This window comes from Meles meles, chromosome X, assembly GCF_922984935.1.
Source record: "Meles meles chromosome X, mMelMel3.1 paternal haplotype, whole genome shotgun sequence".
NCBI lineage: Eukaryota > Metazoa > Chordata > Mammalia > Carnivora > Mustelidae > Meles > Meles meles.
In genome coordinates, this window is record NC_060087.1 from 128,653,718 (window position 1) to 128,673,698 (window position 19,981).

The 19,981-nt window shown below is 46.2% G+C and overlaps 1 protein-coding gene across 6 annotated transcripts in view; it reads left to right on the forward strand.

Annotated features, from left to right (window-relative positions):
- The first annotated feature begins 377 nt into the window (after positions 1-377).
- MTMR1 (myotubularin related protein 1) overlaps positions 378-19,981 on the forward strand; it is a 58,579-nt gene continuing 38,975 nt past the window's right edge. Inside the window, exons 1-4 of one of the 6 annotated variants that reach the window (XM_045995255.1) lie at positions 378-641; positions 6,403-6,508; positions 15,815-15,838; positions 17,968-18,021. In XM_045995255.1, the coding sequence (XP_045851211.1) occupies positions 478-641; positions 6,403-6,508; positions 15,815-15,838; positions 17,968-18,021 (348 nt within the window). In that variant the 5' untranslated portion in view covers positions 378-477. The remainder of the gene's footprint in view (positions 642-6,402; positions 6,509-15,814; positions 15,839-17,967; positions 18,022-19,981) is intronic. The other 5 variants (XM_045995257.1, XM_045995260.1, XM_045995258.1 and 2 more) reach the window with 5 other exon arrangements.

Genomic DNA, 19,981 nt, shown 5'->3' on the forward strand with positions numbered 1-19,981 from the left:
TGGGGAGGACTTGCTAAAATGTCTGCAGTTGCTCCTGCTTTGAGACCACAAGACCATGGACCCTCGGGCCTGGGCTGCCCCCACCTCGAAACTCACCCGGGAAGGAAAATCGAGGGGAAACAAATCAGTTTTGACCCCTGAATGCACCCCCCCCAACTTTTCGGCAGCCCGGTAGCTCCGGGGCCACCCAGGCGCGTTCCCACACGCACTCGGGCGACACGGGCCGTCGCGGGTTCCCCGCGCGGGCGGCCCGGGCCCAGGTGGGGCTCTGCTGACGGGGGCGCGGCCGACCCCGCGCGAGCTCCCCGCCCCCGGCCCCGCGCGCGGCCTTGTGGGTAGCGCGGGGCCGCCAGGTGACAGCTAATGGCGGCGGCCGCCTGAGCCGGCGGGCAGCGCGGCACGGCGCGGCGGCGGGGCCCTTCCGGGCGCCGCTCCCCTCTCGCTGCGGCTTGTCCGCGGCGGCAGGCCCGGCGCGCCATGGACAGGCCGGTGGCGGCGGCGGTGGCGGCGGCGGCGGCGGCGGCTGGCAGCGAGGGCGGCGGGGGCCTGGGCCCGGGCCCGGCGGGCGGCAGGAAGCCCCCTCGGGGCGCTGGGGGCCCCGCCGCCGGCTCCCGGCAGCCCAGCGTGGAGACCCTGGACAGGTAAGCGGGACCCGGGCCGCCGCGGTCCCCGCGCCCTGACTCCCAAGAGCCCTGCGCTCCGCGCCTGCCGAGTCCGGGCGTGCCCCCCTCCGTTCCCTGCCGCCCCCCCCCCCCCGCCGCTCCCCGAGACCCCGGGCCCTGCCCCCACCTCCTGGGCCGCGCACCTGGCTCACTTCCGCCTTGCGGGCTGGGGCTCCCTGCGCCCCTGAGGGGTTTCGCAGCTGTCAAATCTTCTCAGTGCGTCTTCCCGCCGCACCTTGGAAGACGTCTCCCTGGCCTTGCCACGGCCGAGGAGACTTTGGGAGGTTTCACCCAGGCTCTCCTCTTTTACCGAGGCCTTCCCTCCCGGGGTTGGAAGACCGAAATTCCACCACCGCCGCTGCTGGCCGGGGGGGTGGGGGGGGGGGGGGTGGGGGGGGGGGTGTCTTTGACGTTGGGGTTGGGAGTGGGGACTGCAGGATGCAACCCCGTGGATGTTGGAGCTGGTACCGACGGAGGCAAAGTTACCCTGATTTGGAAAGCTGGGATGGACAACTTCCAAACTGCTCCTGGCGCAAGAACACACAATCGTTTATTTCAGTCTTTCACACTTTGAAGGAACCCGGGTCATTGTTTTTGTGGACACAGAACTCCTTCTTAGGCAGTTGCAGAACCAATGTAAATCAGAAGTAGAAACCGACCGTGCCCAACTGGAAGGGCCATCCTAAGGCTCCAAAGACAAGTGATGCGTTGGTTATCCCGTAGCCCGGAATATCCAGTTTTCCCACATCTTGGCTATTTCGCTGACACGACAGTGCAGTTAGGCAAGAGAGAGTGTTGTAAGGCAGCGTGGTCAGTTTCAGACGCTCATTCTTGCCTGTGTTAGTCATAACAGAGCTGAACTTTGGGGAGTTTCCCCGAAGCATAGGAATAGCAAGAAACACTCCCTTTGTTTCTACCTCAGTGTACTTACACTGTTGTTTTTTTTTTTTTTTAATTAATCACGCTCGTGGTCAGCTTCACTGAGAACTAATCACAGCTAAGATAGTACTTGGAATGGTCAGATATTCTATAATGTATGAGGGCTTGGAGAGTTAGGGAATAATACAAGATGGCCTTTGCTTTCTGGCTCACCATCTCCTGAAGACTATGAACAAACCAGCAATTGAAATCGCATGTGCTGAGTGCTAGAAGTACTCTGGGTGGGGCATGCATGGGAATCATCAGAGAAGCTTTTTAAGTACTCCAGGGGACCAGGCCCTACTCCTAAGGCTTCTGATTCAGGAGGTTTGGGGTGAGGGCCAGGAGGTAGTATTTTCCAAAAAACCTCCGCAGACTCAGTTGTGATCCACTGCGCTGTGGGCACACAAAGGTGCCGTGCTTGATTTAGTTTTAGTTGGGGGGGTATTGGGGATTCTGGGCAGTTAAGGGAAGGAGGCCTTCTGAGGAAGCTGACATTAGAATTGAGGGTGAGGAATGAGGAGTTAGCCAGGGGACAGTGTGGGGAGGACCTTTTGGCCTTGGGAGTGGAACGTGCAGTTGTGCAGGTGGTGTGGGTGACGCTCGATGTGGGGACTGGTAAGACAGAAGACGCGTGGGAAGGCAGGGGCCAGATCTTGAAGGGGCTTGGATGCCTTCCTAGGTAACTGTGCCTTTATCTTTTGTGCTTTGCTTCTTGGGGCATGGTTCTCTGTAACCTGCATAGGAATCATCTCCAGTGCAGGATCCAAGTGCAGCTTCTTGGGGCCCACCTTAAGTGTGGTCTGTCTACCTCTGGGGTAGAGCCTGGAATTCTGCACTTTTAACAATTGCCGGTAGCTACAGGTGGATTGGGCCAGGGGGTCTCTCTTGCCCAGGATGGTGCTGGTTTACTGATGGAGCGGGTGTGATTATTAATAGCATCCTCCTTCAACTCACACTAGTGTCTTGGTTTGGATAGGAAATTATGTGGTCACCCTTGCTATAGCGACCACAAAAGGATTTCTATCAGGTGAGCTACAGGGATGGCATTGATGTTCGAGAACATTTGTTCTGCAGCGGTGTGGTGAACGCACTGGAGGCAGGGAGTCTCACTGGAAATGTTAATCACTGGCTCATTGATATGTGAGCGCCTGCTCTGTGTCAGGCACTGTTGGGGGCTGAAGGATTTGGCAGGGAACAGACACACACAAATTGCTGCCCTGGTGACAGAGGTAGACAAAAAACAAGAAAACTGTATTCTCTGCTAGATGGTGATGGGTGCTAGGGAAAAAGTAAGTCTGGAGGGGGATATGAGGTGTTGGGGCCCTGCAGTTTGGGGGCTGAACTGGAATTTTACCTGGGATGGTCAGGGAAAGCCTGGCTGACAAAAGTGACACTCGAGTACTGCCCCTAACGAAGGGAGGGACCCAGTCGTGCAGTATGGAGGGCAACAGCATTCCAGGAAGAGGCCTGTGCACCCTGGGTGGGAGTGTGTCAAGTGTGCAAGGAGACCAGTGTCACTAGTGGGGAGGGAGCTAGGGGGAGAGGAGTAAGGGTTGAGGTCAGAGAGGTCACAGGGGCAGGTGGTGGAGAGTCGTGGGGAGCCATCGGGGCTTTCAGAGTGGAGGAGTAGAGGAGCGGCGTACCTGGTGTAGATCTCAGTGAGCCCCCTGTAGCTGTTCTGGGGACAGTGGACTGAACGGGGGCAGGGCTGAAGCCGAGAGACTAGCAGGTAGCTCTTGGAGTCACCCAAGTGACAGCGGTTGGTGGCCCAGACTGAGCAGTGGGGTAGAGGAAGGGAGAAGTGGTAAGACTGTAGATGTAATTTGAAGAAAGCCTGCAGGGTGGAGCCAGCATGGTTTGCTAAAGACTGGTTGTTGGGTAGGAGAGAAGAATCAAGATGCCAAGATTTTGGGCTCGGGAAAGTGGTGTTGCTGAGATGAATGAGATGGGATTAAATGGCATGTGATTAGGAGCTCCAGACGTAGTTCCAGATGTGTATTCCAGAGCAGAGGTCAAAGAGGCAGTTGGTTTATATGGGCCTGGAGTTCAGGGGTGTTGTCTGGGCTGGAGACCTCAATGTGGGAGTCATTGGCCTAGAGCTGCGGCCTAAATTCAGGAGGCAGGAGAACGCAGAGGGATGGATGTCGGGAAAAGGGAGTTGTAGTAGGAGCGGAGCAAGGTGCATTCTGAGGGCACTAGCTCATAAGAGTGACGTGGCTCGGTGAGCGTGCAGGTGTGAGAGTGAAATGAAGTGGGGGGCAGGCTCCAAGGCCGACCCAGCTTTTGGGCCTGGGGTACCTGGGTAACTGGCCCTGCTCTTCCCCGACCTAGGAAACAGAGGTCGGGGAGTGGGTTGCAGGCTGAGCCCCCGAAGCTAGTTTTGACAGGTCGAGTTGGCAGGGTCTCAGGACCCCCTAGTACAGATGTCTCCTTGGATGGGGGGCATCCAGACCAGGAGAATCCAGGTTGGAGAAACAAAGCTGGCCTCCTCCAGGCTGCAGGTGGTTCTTAATACCAGGAGAGTGGCAGGAGATTGCACAGGGGGAACCTGGCTGGCCTTCTGTGATCTGTCGTCGTGACGGGCTCGGATTCATACTCTTCTTTGAAGAGTGACTTCTAGAGTGGAAGCTGCCTCTACAGGCGAGGTGCAGCCTTGCCCCGCGGACAGAGGAGCCCTCCCCTCTCTCCTGAGTACTGTGCTTCATGACGACAAAGCTGCGGTCCTGCAAGAGGATGTGGCTTGCTCAAGGTCACAGAGCTAGCTGGTAACAGAAACAGGACTTGGATCCAAGCCTCCTGTCTACCAGCCCGCTATACCATGCTGTTTGTGACTGTGCTGGCCAGGCCACTTCTGGTTGCATGTGGCAAAAAACACAACTCATTCTAACTTAAGCCCGAAAGGGAGCGTCTTGGCGCACGTTGCTGCTGCGGACGAGGAAAGATGGAGCCAGAGTTGCACGCAGCATTGCGGGGGCTCCTCATCCCTTGTGTTTCTCTTGTCCCATTCTTTATCTCTGTGGGTTCCACAAGGTGGTAGGTTTGGGGAGTGGCCTCCAGCAGTGCTGAGGGGTGGATCTACACAGCTTGGAATCCAAGAGGAAAGCCTGGGACTGGCCTGGTCTGGGTTACTCCCCTACAAGTGGGCTCAGGAGGAGCAAGGTATCAGCCCTGCTCTGTCCCCCCCCCCCCAGCAGAATCCTATGAAGTGGGGGAAGGACCAGTCCTCCCGACAGAGAAATGTCTTTATCAGAAGAAGGAGGAAGGGATGCTGGGCAGATGAGAACAGCAACAGGTCCCCCGCAGTGGACGACCATGCAGGTTCCTGCTGTTGGATTTACAGTCAGGGGTGGGTGCGGGCAGGGAAGAAGGCGGTGTGACAGGAGAAGGACAATCTAACCGGCAACAAAGGGGACTTAGCCTTTAACAAAGAAACTAAAATCCCCCCTTCCCCTCCTTTCCTCTAAGTTAGAAATTGTAGTAAATAGATTTATGATATATGATAGAAATGTCTGCTCATTCAGTGCATGTTTTTACTTATGTTTTCAGCCCCGCAGCTCACCACGGGGCTCTCTTGATCAGAGGGAGAAATTTAGAGCACTAGTAGAGAACATCAAATATCTTCATTTTACTTTAGGTTATTTTATGTACTGCCTAGGGATTCCACTTTTTTCAGTCTTCCCAATGTATGAGTGTGGATTAAATTAGTGATGAGATTTTTATAGGTCTGGAACATTCTTTACAGCAAAAACTACCCACAGGGTAAACTTTAATGAGCATCTTTTGCCCTTTGCTTGATTCCTTCAGTACTTTGATGAGGAGCCTGGCCCCTTGGAGGCAATTTATAATTCTCTCACTGCCTAGTCTGCTCCTGTGTTCCTTTAGGTCTGGTGGGCACAGCCTGCCCGCTGACCGGACATGTGACCTTGGTCAAATGCTGGAGCCTCACTTTCTCATCTTTGAGGTGGGTCACTGTGAGGCTTAGGTGAGGCTGTGTGTGGAAGCGTGGTGACGCTCAAGAGCACCGTGCAAGTAGAAGATGTCATTTCCCTTGCGGGACCGTGTTCTTGTGTAAGGCAGTGTGGCTGGCCTCTGTGGGACTGGCCTGTTTCGCCTTCCAGTTCAGTGGCTCGGCCACGATTGGTTGTGTCGTGTTCTGGAAGGACAGCCCCTATGGAGCTGGAGGCAGCCCTGCCACATTCTGAGTGGGTGTGTCACCTCTGGTGCCTCAGTTTTCTCATCTGAGAAACATGTCGGCTCGTCCCTGATGTGTCTTCTTATCACACTGTGGTTGGGAGATTCTGATAGCACAACAGACCGGAAGAGCCTTTTTGAGTTGTCAGTGCACGTACAGAAGTGTAAGGCAGCATTATTACTGCGCGCAGGATGCCATTTGCCAGGTCTGGCCTTTTTAAACTCATACAGTCAACTGTTGATTAAAAGTCTATTTGAAAAAAACATATGCTGTAAGATAAATATTTTACTTAGCATTAATATTCCATATATATTACATTAAGCATATTTACTGCATATAGTAGTAATATAATAAAATTCCCTAATGTTTAACTGTGTAAGGCCTAGACTCTTAAACATAAAAAAAAAAAATGGCTAGTTCATTTAAAATCAGCCTGGAACCTAATCCTACTTCCTGGTTATCAGTCAGTATTTTAGTTCTTATAGTAAATGTACAGTTAGCCATATAGTCTCATTAAAATTTTTTTTCTTAGAAAAAAAAGGAATGTACATATATCCTTAGTCAGTGCTCCTTTTTTTCACCGAGAGCTGACGTCTTAAAATATTTTAATCGCACTATTTCTTTTAGTCCTACAGGATCACATGTTGAATGGTGTAAACAGCTTATAGCTGCTACAATTTCTAGTCAGATTTCAGGTTCAGTGACGTCAGAAAATGTATCCAGAGACTACAAGGTAAGCAACATTGAGTCTTCAATGTACCAAGAAGCTTTGCATTTCTTTAAAGATTATTAGTTATTTTAGAGAGTGCAGTGCACGCATGGGGTGGGGTGGGGGAAGAGTGGAGGGGGAGGGAAGAACAGAGGGAGAGGGAGGGGGAAAGAATGTGAAGCAGACGCTGTGCTGAGTGCAGAACCCAATGTGGGGCTCACTCCCACGACCCCGAGGTCACGACCTGAGCCAAAACCAAGAGTCAGCTGCTTAACCGGCTGAGGCACCCGGGCACCCCAGGAAGCTTTGCATTTTTAGTTTGAATGAGACTTTGGCCCCTTGACACTCAACAAACATTTGCTTGGGAACAAGGATGAAAGATTTTGTTAGATCTGAACTTCAAAGGAGAATTTTTACCAGACTCTAGTATATGTACTCATGGTTTTGTAATTGAGAGGAAAAACTGTCTTTAGCTTTTGATCCTTTTTTTAAAAATCCATTTCCATTTTTATGAATTATATTACATATTGTATTTTATATTTTATTATAATAAATGCCTGTATTTTCTTTGATCATATTCTAAACCTCAGAAAATGTCTGATAGTATTTCCCAGCTTCACCATTTGTGTCTGTGTTTAGGTACTACCTGTAGGTGTTCGGCATTAACAGGCGATACTACAATGCAAAAAGTGCAGAACTCCAGAATATTGTTGGGCAGCCTCATTTTTCGGTCTTTAATTTGTATTCTCTGTTTATTCTAAAGTTGAGAGTGATAAGCTCCTTGTCAGCAGAGACGGGGGCTCTTTTACTCACCACTGCTTCCCCAGCACAGTCCTGGAATATAACAGGTGCTCGGTAAATACTTGTTGAGTCGGTTAACAAATTAAAAACTTACACGCTCCATCTTTGTTAAGGCTAAGACTAACCTTGTTTAAATGTCAGTGAACTGTTAAACCATGCTTACGTTGCTTGAATGGAGGTTTCAGTCCGTTATAATTATGTGTGCCTGCTTGTGAAAGATGATTGGTTTTCACAAGTGTGGACGAACTACATTTAGTATCCCAGACCACCCTTGGTCAACAGTCTCTCAAAATCATGGTCCTTGCCAGGCACCAAGTTCTTATAGTAAATGTAAAGGTAACCTTATAGAATTACAAACAGTTCAAGAACTACAATAAAGATCCTAATTAATTCTTTTTTTAAACTTTTATTTTTTCGGTGTTCCAAGATTCATTGTTTATGCATGAGACCCAGTGCTCCATGCACTATGTGCCCTCCTTAATTAATTCTTAATACATGCTCCTTGCTTAAGGGACCAAATGGCCTCCGTATCCTTCTCTATCTCTATCTCGTAATGTACCAAGCGCAGAAACTGACTCAAGAGTCCATGTAATTGAAATTTGGCTCTCATCCTGTACTTCCTCCACGCTATCCGATGCTCTTGATTAGACCTACCAGAGGAAAGTAGGGCTTTGGATTAGTAGAAATTGGATAATCTGCTCAGTCAGAAGAGTGACAGTATGTCATTCTCAGTAGGTTTCCCTGTTCTCTGGTTTTCATGTTTGTCCACATAAGAGCAGCTGGGGTGCCCGGTGTTCCAAATCCAGCTGGGCAGACACGGCAGCCGCAAGTGGGGGGAGCAGTTGCTGCCTCGCTGGTGCCTGAGTGGCTGGCCGCTGAGTAGCTGCCTACCCCACTGGTCCCAGTTTCCCTGTTGCCCCATTTTAGCTGAGAAAGTGCCCCACTGAGTGGAGAGGCTCAAGAACCCGTACTAGCAGAGAATAGCTCTCAGGCCTTGGAATGATTTTCTTTCCAGACAATCAGGAGTTAACAGTAATGTTTTCATTATGCTTGCGTATTTGTTAGTGTTGTGTGAGTTCTATAAAAGACTGAATGTTGACTGTGTGTGTAGCTTTCTAACCTCTACATCAATAGATCAGACAGAATCTGTACTTTAACGCAAAGCAACTGCGTTTTTTTTTTTAATTTAAGTCTATTTACAAATTTTGCGAAATTAGCTCATATTGGAGTGGTTTAGCAGATGGTATTCCGAAAAAGATAAGGCTTTTCTATATTTTGTAAATTGAATTTTAGGTACCCACATCAGATCATAGCTAAAGCTTTCGATGAATGATTGTGAGAGAAGACGTTTTCTGATTGTCTTTGTTACATTTGCCCTATAGCCAAGTCTGCAAAGTCAGAGTTAAATTTATAATTCAGGAGGTTTTTTTCCTATAAGAAGAGAGTTCTTTAAATAATAAAAGTGTAAAATGTTTCTAAACCACAAGGATAATTTTATATGCTACGTATAAAGTAGTTCTTAAAATCTGAGTCCCCAAGACAGGACTCTCGAGTACCTCTGGCACGGGAGCCATTGCATGTGGTTTTTCCTGAGGGTCCAGCCACAGTTCCACAGTTCCTTGAGGATCTAATTTGCAGTCATCAATCAATAATATTTCAAATTATCCACTGTGCAAATATCTTATTTGAAACCCACACACAGTATGGGGCTTAATTTGTTACAGGTTAAGCGCGATGTCAGTAATTAAAGCAAGCAGGTGCTTCTGGAGCTGAGCACTGGCGTCTGGATTGGAAATGCTGACTGGCTTTTTCATCCTCGGCTTCCGATGGCGATGCTTACAGCTTCCTCATCAACCCTCAAGCTCATATAGGGCTCTGTGGTTTTTTAATGCTTTTTTTTTGTTGGCTTTGTAATACTTTATGACATATAATCCGTTCAGCCTTAAAACAACTAAATGAGATAGCTTTTATTATAATCATCATTTAACAGATGAGGAGATCAAGGCTCAGAGATGTCAGATGATTTGCTTACTATCACATAGTTTAGACTTGGAATTTTTCAGCAGGACAACTATCCCATTGAAAAGCTAGAGTGCATTTAGAATTTTGTCCCCCTGCCCTGTCCACCGTTTTTCAAACTGTGGCCCTTGGGTTTCCCCACATCAGCGCTCCCCAGGGTGTCAACAAAAATGCAGCTTCGGTGGTCCCCATCTCTCCCGACAGTGAGTTAGAATCTCTGTAGGTGTGGAACCAAAGGCCTCGTAGATTTCTTGTGTCTGATGAAATCTGAAACACTAGACCTCCTAGGTTTAGAGCTCTTGAAACTGGTGATGAGACCATACGTTTCTGATGCAGTCCTGCAAATCTGAATAATTAGCAACTCGTGTTAGGTTTTTGAGAACAGTTTTTTTTTTAATTTATTCATATCACGAGTTGACAATAGGCTCAGGGTCAGATCACCCAGAATATGGTAAGAATTTCACTTTTATCACATGAGATAAATTTAGATGGTATGTCTGTGGACATGTGTTCACAGTTATATAATTTTAAATATGTGTTAGAAAAAGTAGCACATTGAACTTGGGTTTTAATGGATGCTGCTGCGTAGAGCTGGGCAAAGTATGAAAAAGGAGTTTATTTGAAGTAATATAAATACTGATATTAGCATGGGCAGTGTAGAGCCGGAGCCGAACTTGTGAACTTGTGGAGGGGGTGTATGAAATGACAGAGGTTTGGGGACCTGTCCCTGCTGAAAGAGGAAGTAGCTACTGTGTTGAATTTTAGTTGAATGGTCAACTAAATTAGTAAGTGTATGCTGTATTACCAAGTCATCCTGAAGATTTGCCTGGATCATTACGACTATTAGAAATGTGACAAAATACTTCATTTGGTTTGACCCCTCCCTGTGTCCCCAGCAGCAACTCAGCTCAATTGCTTTTCGCTTTTACTGGGCTAACAGAGTAAAAGCCTCTCTCTTGAATGTGTCAAAGATTTTAAGAACAGGATCGAAATGTAGTGTTCCATAGATTAGATGAAATAATACTGTTACAAACTGTAACACAACTTCTTAGGAGCTGTTTGTTAGTAAAAGTGACCTCATCCTCACTATCGCCGCCTCTGCTTTTCCTCCCTTGTCCACGAACAGACGTTCAAAAGAAAAAAGAGAAAATGGTCCTGTTCTAAGTGTAATCAGTTAGCAAGTTAGTATGGTGAGTAAATTCTGGATCCTAAGCAAAAATTTCCAGAAGGGCTTCGGTGGGAAGTGAGATGCAGGGTATAGGAAAGTCTTCATCACTCTCGAGCTGGGTTTTAGTTAGTATTTCTTAAATCGAGTGCTAGTCTAGGAAAAAGGAAGCTCAAACATGATCTTTCAATCTGTGGCCGTAATTCATTGTTTATAGCTTGGCCTCATGATCTGTTTATTAAATCAGAGTTTGCAAATGCAAGTGACTGCAAGCTAGGCACACATAGGAGGGGGCAATAGAGAACAGCATGTCCCCTTCAAAACAATTTAAAAAACACCCTCCTGCTGCCTGTTTGAGCAATAGGCCTCCAGTTTGTAACCACTGCAGTTGAAAAGTGCTGTCCTATCTCCTAGGGTTACTTGTGGGGAAAAATTATTTCTTAAAAATATCAAGATTTCGTAAGTCAAGGAAAAATACCATATGATTTCACTCATATGCGGAGTTTAAGAAACAAAACAGATGAACATGGGGGGAAAAGAGAGAGGCAAACGTGAAACAGACTCTCCGCTCTCGAGAACATACTGAGGGTGGCTGAGGGAGGTAGGCGGAGGGGTGAGTGAAACAGGTGGGGCTGAAGGAGAGCGCTTGTGGAGAGCGCCGGCTGTGGTAAGTGATGAATCACTCAGTTCCACCCCTGAAACCGATATTACACTGTTCGTTAACTAACTGGGATTGAAAACTCAAAAATTTTGTCAAGATTTTGGCTCCTGCTTCTGGAAAGATGGAGTCAAGGTATGTTTTCCTATTCTTTTTTTTTTTAAAGAATTTTTTTTAATTTATTTATTTGACAGAGAGAGATCACAAGTAGACAGAGAGGCAGGCAGAGAGAGAGAGAGAGAGAGGGAAGCAGGCTCGCCGCTGAGCAGAGAGCCTGATGCGGGACTCGATCCCAGGACCCTGAGATCATGACCTGAGCCGAAGGCAGCAGCTTAACCCACTGAGCCACCCAGGCGTCCTGTTTTCCTATTCTTCATGCTAAGTACAACCCAGAACCCTGGCCATCAGCTATAAAATAAACATAAGAGTCCCCCCCCAAAATAGAAGAAGGCAGACTAGTCAGGGATCTCAGGACCCAAGGAATGACATCGTGGTGAGTCCCTGGGCTTTGTTTCTGCCATATATGTCCCAGACTTGTTGCCGAAGAAGCCAGCAACCCAGAAATGCCAATGGGCATGGACAACAAAAACCTACTCTCTCAAGCTGAAGGACCAGGAAAGGGACAGCCTAACAAAAAGAAAACTTGTAGGCACTCTCCATTGCACTCCAGCCACCAGCCAAACACCACGGAAAAAGCTGTGGCCCCACACCCACCCTGCCAGGAAGGCCAAGTTGGGAGCCTAGATGTCCCCCACCTTACCAGGCTGCAATGGGGCACACCAAACCCGTGCGGTGGTGGTGTCGGGGGAAGCCTAGTGGAGACTCAGACTTTCCCGTCCGCCCATCAGTGAGGAGGCTGTGCCTCTGCTATGGCGTCAGTGGAGGCCACGTCGGGGCAGGAACAAGGTACCCGTGCCACTGCTAGCCAGGGAGATGTCCGGAGCAGCCCAGGGGGAGCCGGAACTCTTGCCCCCATCCAGCAGTAACCAGGAATCCCCCATCCTATGGTGTCCATGAGGCCGAGTGGGGAACCTGGACTTGTACCCCAATAGGCTGCAGCACGGGGGTACTCCGCTCCCGCTGCGGCAGCGTCTGAGCGAGGCGGCTGAAATGGAAGGTCTCGGTAAGATCCCTGCTCTCGTAACTAGTACTCACGGTGTTCAGATTGCCATTGAAAGCCACTCGTTGCACCACGAACCAGAAAGATTTCAAACTGTACGAAAAGAGAATCAGTAGGCGACAGAACTGAGACGACAGATGTTAGGGTTCCGTGAAAATGGTTTTAAAGAAGCCATCGGAAAATGGCTTCAAACAACTAAAAATATTCTTGAACCAATGAAGACAGAGGAAGCGAGAGAAAAGAAATAGGAAAGTTTCAGCAAAGAGATAGGAGATAGAAGAACCAAATGGAAACTTTAAAAGTGAGAAATACAGTAACTAGAATTAAAAAAAAAAAAAACAAAACCTCAGTGAATGGGTTCAATAGCAGAATAGAGAGGACAGAGAAAAGAATGGATGGCTCTTAAGGGAATTAACACTGAGCCCAAAACGCCACTCAGCAAAGGTCATGTAGTATATGATTCCATTTATGTAACAGTCTTCAAATGATAAAATCATAGTCATGAACAGATTACTGGTTGCCAGGGGCTAAGAAGGGGAGGGGCAGCGAGGGAAGCTGATGCGGCTACAGAAGGGTGACGGGGGTCCTCCTGGTGATGACATTGTTCTGCATCTTGATTGTATCAGTGTCAGTTTCCTGGGACTGGCATTGTTCTGTAATATGCTGCCATTAGGGAAGCTGAATGACATGGTACATGGAATCTCTATTATTCCTTACAATTGCCTGTGAATCTACAATTATCTCAAAATTAAAATTTAGTTTTTAAAAAAGTCAAGATTTTTATAGGCTGCTGAATGATTCTATATTGCATGTAAAATAAATCTTGATGAATACATCTAAAACTCATGATACATCAGAAGTATTATTTAAATGAAACAAAGTTATGCCAGTAAAGATGGTAGCATTTTGTTAGGGAAAGGATGTCAGCAGTTATCAGATCTCAGTTCACTGTTTCCATTACAAATATCCTCATCTCTTTCCTGAGTGGGAGTTGGGGCCAGCGTGTTTGTGGAATGAAACATGAACAGCTTCTTCATCACCTTTCCCGGAGGGCTTCAGAGAGTGGAAAGTGTCTGTTGTAGGCAAGAGTTTGACAAAGGGGGTCAGGCAAGATTCAGGTATGACTAGTTTCCCGAAGACGGGCATTGTATTTTGAGGACTAGTTAAGATTTGTCTTCACCTGCCCGGGGCCTGTGACTAGCCAGCCAGTGACCTCCACATTAGGTAGAATTCTGGTTATTAAGACACCAACAGCCAGAGGAATGATCTGAGCCAACATTGAACTCATTTTGCAGTGGTCCCATAGCTACAGCAAAATTACTTGTAGGCTTCACTCCTGAAATAGAAAACAGTGGTGTTTTTACTTCACTATCGCAGTCTTTTCTTGAATAAGAAAAAAAAGAAGCCTCTTAGACGCATAAGTTCTAGACGAGTCGGTTATAAAACACTGATACCTATTTGACTTAGCCTCTCTGGGCTCTGTGCGCCAGCGCAACCCTCTGTCACAGGGGCATAATAGTATCTCCTTCCAGTGGCTGCGAGGGTCCGAGGGTTGAGACGACACGTGTGAAGCCCCTAGCACAGCACCTTCAACACATGCTTGCTGGTCTTTGTCACGCAGGCACCGGCTGCGTTTGAAGGCTTCCGACATCCTTCCAGGCCGTCGGAGGCTCCGTGGTGTCACCTATTACCTTATGAAGAAGTAAGACGGGAGCCAAACAGAGTTAGACCCCAGTTACTGGTCAAAGCTGGCTCGGAGGGCCTGGCTTAGGTGTGAGGCCACGGTGGGCCCCGAGTTAAACACACTTCTCCAGAGGCAGCCGGGGACAGCCACGGCCTCTTCCTCAGGGCAGATCTGCCACGGGCCCAGGAGACCAGGCCGTACCGTCCTGGTGCGCTGGTGCAGAGCCCAGAGAGGCAAGGAAGAGCACAGCGACCCCCTCACTGAGAGCGGGTGGTCGGCGGGAGCCCTCTCCTTGCTGGTGTGGAGGGCCCCCGGGGACATTTTGAGAGGGGCCTGAGAGCAGAGGAAGGGCGTTTTAACCCCAGTGCAAACCTATATACAAATTTAAATCTTGGCGCTTGTCTGGGAAAAAAGTCACTGTTCTCCTCTGTGCTACTCGCACTGTACACATGGAACCATTCACTAGGGAGGGATGCTTGGAGCGGGAGACCTCTCTGGAGTCTGTATTGCCATCTCTGCCCCATTTTGTGTTGTTTACTCACATAGGAATGTATTTTCTTGATTTTGTACATCTTTCCTAAGGTGTAATTCACATATTTAAAGTATACAGTTTAATTCACCTTGATAGGTATTCACCTCTTAATTACCACGATCAAGAGGATAAACATATCCATTGCCCCCTCCTGCAAAAAAAAAAAGGCAGGTTTAGGTTTTTTAGTTTAGTTTATGTTTAGGAATTTATGGGCTTTAGGTGTCTGAGCTACAGTATCATCACTTAGTTCAGAACCTTTTTTACGTCAGTGGATATTTTAACCCACTGAGTCACCCAGGCGCCCCGTTACGTCAGTGGATATTTTAATGATGATACAGTGATGTTCTTTGAAGTCAATAGCCTTGTATTCATATGATCTTATCTATCCTGAGTAAAACTATAAAGCTAATAATTGGAACCTCTGCTGATTTTTTTTTTTTTTTAATGATCTGTTTCCCATAGAACCTACATGGTTAGGTGGTAGGATTTCCGGTTGGAGACTGGGGAACAGATGTTCACGTCTTCCTTGCTTTCCATCCATTCTCTGTTTTCTCCCGCCAGAGCTTGACCAGTGCACACACTGCGTGTTCGAGTAGAAGTCACAGGCAAGGGTTAATAAAGCTTGGCTTCCCCCGTCTTCCCCTCCTTCCCCTCCCCTCCCAGCAGAGCCAGCTACCTCTTCCCACCTGCAGCTGCCTCTTCCCTGTCTATAGGGTGAGGGGCAGGGGCAGGCACCGTTCTCTCCCGGGCCTGGTGGCCACAGCACAGTTTCATTTTGGTGTACTGAGCGTGAGTTGGAAATATAATTTCTACAGAAACCAGCTTAAGATTTATGGTTAACTGGGGTTTATGATACCATTAGCACCAACAGCTGAGCTGTGCTCTGGGTCAAATGTGGGGGCTTTTGTGGTTTTTGGGTTCCGTTTTTGTTTTGTCTCTGTGGGCTGGTTTGGGAGCAGAACCGCCGTTTTGTGTCATTGTTTCTGTGGGGAAAATGCATTCAGTATTCCAAACAGACACACAACTGAACTTCTCAAACACAGTCTGTTCACAATGGCTTATAATGGTACTTGACAGAAGGGGTTTGTGTTTAAAATAATGTAGTTTGTCTTAGCCTAAGGGCAATAAGTTTCTCCACATCACAGACTTGCCCGAGAATTACAGGACAAACGTGTTAAGATTGATTGGATAGCGAACAAAACTTAGAGGGCAAATGCGTTAGGATTGATCTGGTTGGTTTAGTTAGAGGATTAGTCTGTTCCATCGGGATGGGTTGGTGAGCTTAACAGCATCTTTCGCAGGTCAGTAGTAATGTGTCCATGATGATGATGTTCTGTGTTTTAACTAACAGGTTTTCAGGAGGCCTGATATAAGGGTAAGGATACGTGGCTTTTCCGCACATGGGCCTCCTACTTGTGTGTCTCTGTGCTTGGTGACCACTTAGTCGACTTAGTGCTCTTTACCTTCTCACTGGGTTTATGAGTCACTCAGATCAACCTGGCCTGCTGTGTCATAGCTTTAAGTGTTCACTAGAAACGCTTTGTTTGTTCTGGTGTTTTTATGTGCAGTGAAAGCCGGTGTGTATGAGGGCAGGATGCTAACGTTGCCAGCGTGCAGTTCTGACTTTTGTTGGGTTGCACGAATTCTAACCCAGTGGAGATTCACGGCAGGGGCTCTTATGGCCAGGCCCGCAGAGTTCTCTTTTCACCTCGCTTACTATGTAACTCATGCTAAAGACTTCAACAGCAGCGGCAAAGTGGTGATTTGCTGTCTGTCCTCTGTACTTGGCAGTCCAAGTCACCTTTCTGTCTGCATGCTGAATCTGAAGGGCAAAAGTGCTAGTCTTCAGGATAAATTTAGCAGAATCAGTCCCAGTTAGTATTTCTTAAAATACAGATGCAGCTATTACGAGAAGTGGATTGTCGCTTGCATTTTCCTCATGACTTTCCTTCCCTTTATTTCAGAATATGCATAAAGCAAGACAAAGATTGGTAATGTGCATGCGTTTGAACCTGAGCTTCAGATGTTTGAGAATTAACCTATATCCATTTAATGAAAATAATGTGGATTTTAACAGAATAATGACTTGAGTTTAAAATGGTTAACTTTACTGAAGCCAATGAAGTAGTACAAAAATAAGCAGGTTAAGTCAAATTCTTGTTATCCCAGTTGATTTATCTCTGTTTAATCTTCGTTTTCACCATGTTTCCTTTTGCTCATGAGAATCATTTTCTCTCACTGATTCACATTGTTAAATATCAGTGTTTGACTTCCCACTTGCATGGACTTCAAACTACTGTGTGGCTTTTAGTCATTTTAGTCCTTCATTTTTCTGTTCTTAAAAATTTTTATCAAAGAATGATTCCATTTTCTTTGTATTTAAGAAAATGAAAATTTCAAAAACCGTTGCATTTTAAAAATTACCCTCCTTTGAAGGGTAGCAGTACCAACTTTGTAGTTGGCCAATCTGATGATAAATCATGATGATGTATTTCACCATATTGGTAAAAATGAAAGGTGAGAAATAGTAAGTTCTTTTAAAGCTTTGCTACTTCTTCACTGATTGCCTTTTCAAGAAATATAGTCATGGGAACCAAAGTTTCATGAAGAAAAAATGTATCTATGCCAGATTTTAATATTTGCCTTCCCAGAGAGCTGATACAACTTTTAAAAGGGTTTATCATCTTGTCGTCTTCAGCATTTATGTTCTTGGTACCACCTGCTGAACCGAAAGTCCAATTTTTAAAGTTTTGGAAATGAATTGATTCTCTGAAGAGGTTAAATTAAGCACAGGATACCTTTAAAGAGATTGGGAACACTTAAAGATATGTGACCTTTTAGCTGTTTCTTTGAAGCACATTGATACTGTAATTAGAAACCTTTAATACAGTCTTGATTCCTAAAGCACATTTGTTTAGCAGTAATTTACGGACTGTATGTATATGTATGTCTCCAGCATGTAATGTGTGCATGCGCATGTGCGTGGAAAGCTTGTTAATACTAGTGGACTTGAGCCCTGAACAATAGTTCTGTAGAGTATGAGAGTACTTACTGCGTTTAAAATCCATGTCTATGGACTGCCTTTGTATTTTGGCTTGGGTTTGCCCTTTACTTAGTTACTATGGGGTGCTTTATGTTCTGTGAGCATATTATGTGTCTGTTATTTTGTTTCTTTGCCATATGCCATAGTATTGCTTGATTTAGAAAAGAGCATACATTCTTTGAAATCCGTGATGTTTGTTTGCTTTTCATTTTTCTGCCCCAACACAAACACAGACTAGATACTCCATTTTAGGCCGAGGATGCTATAGATGGCCAACACGTTATTTCCTTAACTCCAAGGGGGAAAATGTTGTGATTTGCAAAGCCGTGAAAGGTGTGTCAACTTTTACATGCTTAGTGTCTCTTTTTAAAAAAGAACTTCTGTCCTTTCACCTGTCTGTTTGCACGTGTTTCTCTTTCTCCTCTTTGCCTTTTCTTGTCCATGCACCTGGTGCTGTGCAGGAGATTCAGGAAGAACACAATGGCTACCCTTCTGAAGCCGAAGCTGATCAGGTGGCAAGTTCTGCGTGTTCATCTGTTTGTAGCTACAGATCGTGCATTTAGAAGCCATTTCATACTAGATTTCTAGATGATAAGCAAATGCTTTTCCACTACAGTAGTGCTCTCCTGTCCAAGTTGGGTAGATTCCATTATGACATTATTTGCAAAAATTGGTTTATCCAACATTTTGTCAACCAGAAATTTGTTCATCTGTGCTTCTCAGTCTTCCCAGATAGGGTCAGCTGTGAGGTACGGAGTCTTGGTCATACCAGGACTCTGAAATGCCTCTGTAGAGGTTGAGAGGGGACAGATGCATTTGCTAAGGGTGCTCCTGGAGGGTGCAGACTTTGCTTTATTCAAATTTGCATGGTCTGTGCCCAACGTAGGTATTTGTAGAATGGGTCCGTATGGTTTATATTTACTAATCATTAAATTTGGAGTCTTTCAAAGCAGCAGAACTTTCTTCAAAGCTTAGTGAGAATCTCCATATGTGGAAGCACTTAGAAGAGCAGCTCCAGGGAAGCATGGCCGGCGACCCCCGTGCTCAGCTGTGCCTTTGCCCAGCCCACCCTCCTTTGGTGACCCTGGAAGCACCTTGGAGAGCCTAGTTTGAAAACCACAGTTTTTGGCATGCAGCCATTACAGAAACTGTCCACCCAGCAGCTTTGATTCCTGATGAGGAAAGTAGCAGAGAGGACAGGGCCATCTGGTGGGCTAGAGTCCTCGGGGACAGATTCACGGAGCTGCTGGGCCTTCCATTGGGCTTTCAGGGTCACTGGAACAGGGTTTGGATGAGATCACCACAGGGAATTCCTCAACTGGGCAACACGTGGAGCAGAGACACCAAGAGGAACGGGTGTGTTCATGAGATCAAATTTTGTCCACAAGAATATTCCATTCTTTGATAATACTGTACATGGGTTGGATAAATCAAGGGTCAAATCATGTCTTGTGCAACTTGGTAGTTGCAGTCAAAGTTTAATGTAGCACAAGTCTGAGTCCCATCTCCTAACAACCAGCTTTATTAAGGGAATCTACTATACTTACAAAATAACGAGCCTTTAGAAACCATTCTCTTGAATTCCTGTGCTAAATGTGTTTGCTGTACAAAATCAAAGTTTTCTGCCAAAATCAGAAGCAGTGGGATCATTTGTTTTGTTCTGATAGTTGCTTCTCCATCACTTACAAAGCATGTCCCAGATTAAATTATGATTAGTGAAAGCTTTGTCTCACTATGTCTCACCAGCACATTCATGCCTCATATAAATGCACAGGTATTTCAAGCCAAATTTAACATGACTATCAGAAAAGAAGAGACATGTTTGTTCTTCAACCTCAGTCTTGAGAGCCCTATACATTCTCAGAATGGTCCCAGTCACTGGTGTCTCCCGTCCCGTGTTGAGGACTTGAGTGTTTGATGTGGCTCCCTGTAAAGCTTAAAGGGACTCGCTTCCCACTCCCCCATCTCTCCCTGCTCCCCTTCAGGCTAGTTGATCAGAATAGCTTGCTTTAGTACATATATCTTGAAATAACCTATCCCCATTTATTTTTAAATATCAGTTAAGGAATTTAGCTCTATATATGATAATATTTAACCACTAAAATAAGCTTTAATGATATAATATTTGAAGTAACTATAAACTGAGATACTGATTGAACTAGCTCTCTCACTTTGTAACTATAATATTAAATTAATTACTGGTTCAGGCAAAAGAAAGCAGAACTTCAAAGCTCCTGAGGTTGGTGATGTTGTTAGTATACCTAAAACTGGACATTTAGAACTATAAATATTGGCTTATGCTTTATCGATAAAAGATGTTTCCAAATCAGGTATGAGTATAAAAATGAATCCGTTAACAATTCTCCATTGATCCTTAACGGTTCTCTATGTCCCTAACAATTTTGGCTGAAGTGTTTTAAAAACCAATCTGGACCAAAACATCAAACTGAATAAAATTGTTCAGAGGTAATAATG